This window comes from Mycteria americana, chromosome 13 (genome assembly GCF_035582795.1).
Source record: "Mycteria americana isolate JAX WOST 10 ecotype Jacksonville Zoo and Gardens chromosome 13, USCA_MyAme_1.0, whole genome shotgun sequence".
In the NCBI taxonomy this organism is placed as follows: domain Eukaryota; kingdom Metazoa; phylum Chordata; class Aves; order Ciconiiformes; family Ciconiidae; genus Mycteria; species Mycteria americana.
The window spans coordinates 14,064,849-14,068,798 of NC_134377.1; the positions used below are offsets into that span (position 1 = coordinate 14,064,849).

The 3,950-nt window shown below is 49.8% G+C and overlaps 1 protein-coding gene across 1 annotated transcript; it reads left to right on the forward strand.

Moving 5' to 3' along the window:
- The first annotated feature begins 1,423 nt into the window (after positions 1 to 1,423).
- On the forward strand, positions 1,424 to 3,297 carry FZD10 (frizzled class receptor 10). The gene has a single exon (XM_075515982.1). The coding sequence runs from the start codon at positions 1,540 to 1,542 to the stop codon at positions 3,295 to 3,297; it is 1,758 nt and encodes a 585-aa protein (XP_075372097.1). The 5' UTR covers positions 1,424 to 1,539.
- The last annotated feature ends 653 nt before the right edge of the window (positions 3,298 to 3,950 follow it).

A 3,950-nucleotide genomic window follows, 5' to 3' on the forward strand; every position in this document is an offset into this window, starting at 1 on the left:
GAAAAAAAAAAAAAAGGCAAGCTACTTTTCGAGTGATGCCATACTGTGATTAAAAACACCATCAGGTACTTTTTCAGCAATCCTGCCTGTCCTGTTCATTTAGGAATTCGAGACAAAGCACGACATTTGAAAACAGCTGAGATTCCAGGCTGAAAGCAACCATATTTTATGACCCTGGCAGCGAAGAGTTTATAGCACTCGCCATAAAATGCATCCTCCTCCCCACATCCTCCCTGCTAAAGCATCGCCCCCCCTCCAATAAAGGCAGTCAGGGAGGCACCACCTTCAGCCCTCTCGTTAGGAGACACGAAGTCTGAAGCGCTCCCTCTCCCTGGCTTCCTACCTGAGCGAGGGAGGTTAGGCTGACGCCTTCTAGAGAAAAGATCTTGTTAAACTTTCAAGGGAGGGCAACGGGAGGGAAAGGAGGAAGGAAGGACAGAAAGACAGAAGGAGAGAGAAACAAATGGGGCTTTTTCTAATCTGTGCTGATCAAGGAAAACCTGTAGGGGTCCTTAAGGAGGTTTCAAGGCGTTCCGAGTGATTGGAAAGTAATCACCGTGTCAGCTTCACCTTTCTCATGCAAAGTGGATGTCGTATGCAAGGCGGATCCTGCACAGGTTTTTATTTTTTTATTATTTTATCCTTGGACTCAACCGCCCCCTAAAAACCCCAGCTGCTCCAGCCCCAGGAGCTCCTGCTAATGCGGGGGGAGCGGAGCCGGCAGGCAGACAGCGCGCACAGGCGAGCAGCCCTGCTCTGCGAAGCGCAGAAGAGCCGACCTATTGCAAACCCAGACCAGAGGGCGGCGAGAAGGGGGGGGGGGGGGGGAGATTTTTCAGGCCCCCCTCTTCAATGGCTTAGATATTTCCTCCTCCTCCTCCTTTATTCTACACTCGGATAAACCAATCCCCACCTCTCGGCAAGAAAGTACGGAGCTGTGACCCGTTCTAGGAAGAGGAAAATCCCTGGAGGAACCCGCTGCACCAAAGAGCCGCCCGGGACATGTGCAAGTTGGAGCAGTGATCGCTCGGATCTGCCCAGACCCAAACTGCTCCGGCGTCGCTCTGCCTGCGCTTCGGGGAGGCAGCAGCGGGGAGGAGGAGGAGGAGGAGGCGGAGGAAGGGTGGTGGAAAGACGGATCGCAAAAGTGGAAGCCCGGGGAAAAGAAAGTTGCCGGGCTCCCCGCAGTAAGTTTCGCGCATCTGTGGACTGGCGGTACTTTTCCTTCTCCCGCTGCTGGCCAAGCCGCCTGCCCGCCGCCCTGCGCTGCCGGCGGGGCCGCTGCCGAGCGGCGCGGGGCGCGGAGCGGCGCGGGCGCTGCCCGCGGCCGCGGCCCGAGCTATGCTGACCTGCGTGCCGCCGTCCCCCGCCGCCGAGCTCCCCCGCCAAGGCCGGGGGCGATGCCGTCCCGGGCAGCGGCCGTGCGGCCGCTGAAGTGACTGCCGCCTGCCCCTCGCCCCCTCCCCGCCCCGGGCGCCCGCGGGAGGGAGCCGCGCTCCGGCCGCACGCGTGGCTGCCTGCGCCGCCGCGGCCGCCACAATGGGCCCAGCGCCGAGGAACTTCGTGCAGACTCTGCTGGTGCTCTGCTGGCTGACCTGCTTCTGCGCGGGGATAAGCTCCATAGACATTGACCGCCCCGGTGACGGGAGGTGCCAGCCGATAGAAATCCCCATGTGCAAGGATATAGGGTACAACATGACGAGGATGCCTAACCTGATGGGCCACGAAAACCAAAGGGAAGCTGCCATTCAGCTGCACGAGTTTGCCCCCTTGGTGGAGTATGGTTGCCACAGCCATCTGAAATTTTTCCTCTGCTCCCTCTATGCCCCTATGTGCACAGAGCAGGTTTCTACGCCAATCCCAGCCTGCAGGGTTATGTGCGAGCAGGCGAGGCTGAAATGCTCTCCTATTATGGAGCAGTTCAATTTTAAATGGCCAGACTCCTTAGACTGCAGCAAACTGCCCAACAAGAATGACCCCAATTACCTGTGCATGGAAGCCCCCAACAACGGATCAGATGAGCCACCCAGAGGATCCAGCATGCTGCCACCCATGTTTCGTCCACAGAGGCCCAGCAGTGGCCACGATCTGCAGCAGCATAAGGACAGCCTCAGCAGAACCTCCTGTGAAAATCCTGGCAAGTTCCACCATGTGGAAAAGAGTGCTTCCTGTGCACCGCTCTGCACCCCAGGGGTTGATGTTTACTGGAGCAAGGATGACAAACAATTTGCTGTCATTTGGATTGCCATCTGGTCCATTCTGTGCTTCTTCTCCAGTGCTTTTACTGTACTCACTTTTCTGATAGATCCTCAGCGTTTCAAGTACCCCGAGAGGCCCATTATCTTTCTCTCAATGTGCTACTGTGTCTACTCAGTGGGGTACATTATTCGCCTCTTTTCAGGTGCTGAAAGTATTGCCTGTGATAGGGACAGCGGCCAACTCTATGTCATCCAGGAAGGACTGGAGAGCACTGGCTGCACCATTGTGTTCCTGGTTCTGTATTACTTTGGTATGGCAAGTTCCTTGTGGTGGGTAATCTTGACTTTAACTTGGTTTCTAGCAGCTGGGAAAAAATGGGGGCACGAAGCGATTGAAGCAAACAGTAGCTACTTTCATTTGGCAGCATGGGCCATTCCAGCTGTGAAGACCATAATGATCCTAGTTATGAGAAGGGTGGCTGGAGATGAGCTGACAGGGTTGTGCTATGTCGGAAGCATGGATGTGAATGCCTTGACGGGGTTTGTACTCATTCCTTTGGCTTGTTATCTAATCATTGGCACTTCTTTTATTCTTTCTGGGTTTGTGGCCCTTTTTCATATCAGGAGGGTGATGAAAACAGGTGGAGAAAATACTGACAAGTTGGAGAAACTTATGGTCAGGATTGGTGTCTTCTCAGTCTTGTATACAGTGCCTGCAACTTGCGTGATAGCTTGCTATTTTTATGAAAGACTTAATATGGATTATTGGAAAATTGTGGCAACTCAACAGAAGTGCAAGATGAACAATCAGACTAAAAATTTAGACTGCATGATGAATAACTCTATTCCAGCAGTAGAAATTTTTATGGTCAAAATTTTTATGTTATTAGTTGTGGGCATTACTAGTGGTATGTGGATCTGGACTTCCAAGACGCTTCAGTCCTGGCAAAATGTTTGTAGTCGAAGATTAAAGAAGAGAAGTAGGAGAAAACCTGCAAGTGTTATTACAAGTAGCGGAATCTACAAAAAACCTCAACATCCACAGAAAACTCACCTTGCAAAATATGAATCGACATTACAACCACCCACTTGTGTGTGACCAGGTTTTAGAAAAGACTATATCTCACCTTACAGACTTACAAATGTCCACAGTAGCAGTCAGAAATTAAAAAATAAATCGTGCTTTTTTTGTCAGAGAATGGTTTAATATCTCAAGGCAAAAAATGTATCACGCTGAATTCAGGACCTGGTGAAAAGCTGAAGGTAAATGTACTTACGGAAAGGTTTTCAGTGAAAGAAATATTGTGAATTAAAACAGTCTCTTCTGTTACTAATTTGTAGTTAAGTACTTCATCCAGCCCTCAGATTTCTTTTTTTTTTTTTTTAAAAAAAAAAACCAACACCACCCTATTTAACTTTTTCATGTAGCTGAGCTGGATTTCCTACAAGTTTCTGAGTAACAAGGTATAGTCAAGTTTTATGGAGCAATGATTTTATTTTAAAAGTGCCCAAGTGAGCATTGTCTCTTTAGGGAAACTAAGGTCCCAAAGAGGCCTATCCTCAGTAAGTATGCTATCTGTGAAAGCAACTTCTGTGCTAACTTTAAAAAAAAAAAAAAAAAAAAAAAAGAGAGAGAGAGAGAGAAATCCTTTACAACTCATCTCAGCCTAGTGGGTTTGGAGTGCCTCAAAATAGGTTCAATCTATAATGCTCACCAATATTCTTTCACTAAAAGAGAAACTTCCTGCACCA

What these genes read in the sequence shown, in the direction of transcription:
- FZD10 (XM_075515982.1), top strand. Translation starts at nt 1,540, where the DNA reads ATGGGCCCAGCGCCGAGGAACTTCGTGCAGACTCTGCTGGTGCTCTGC.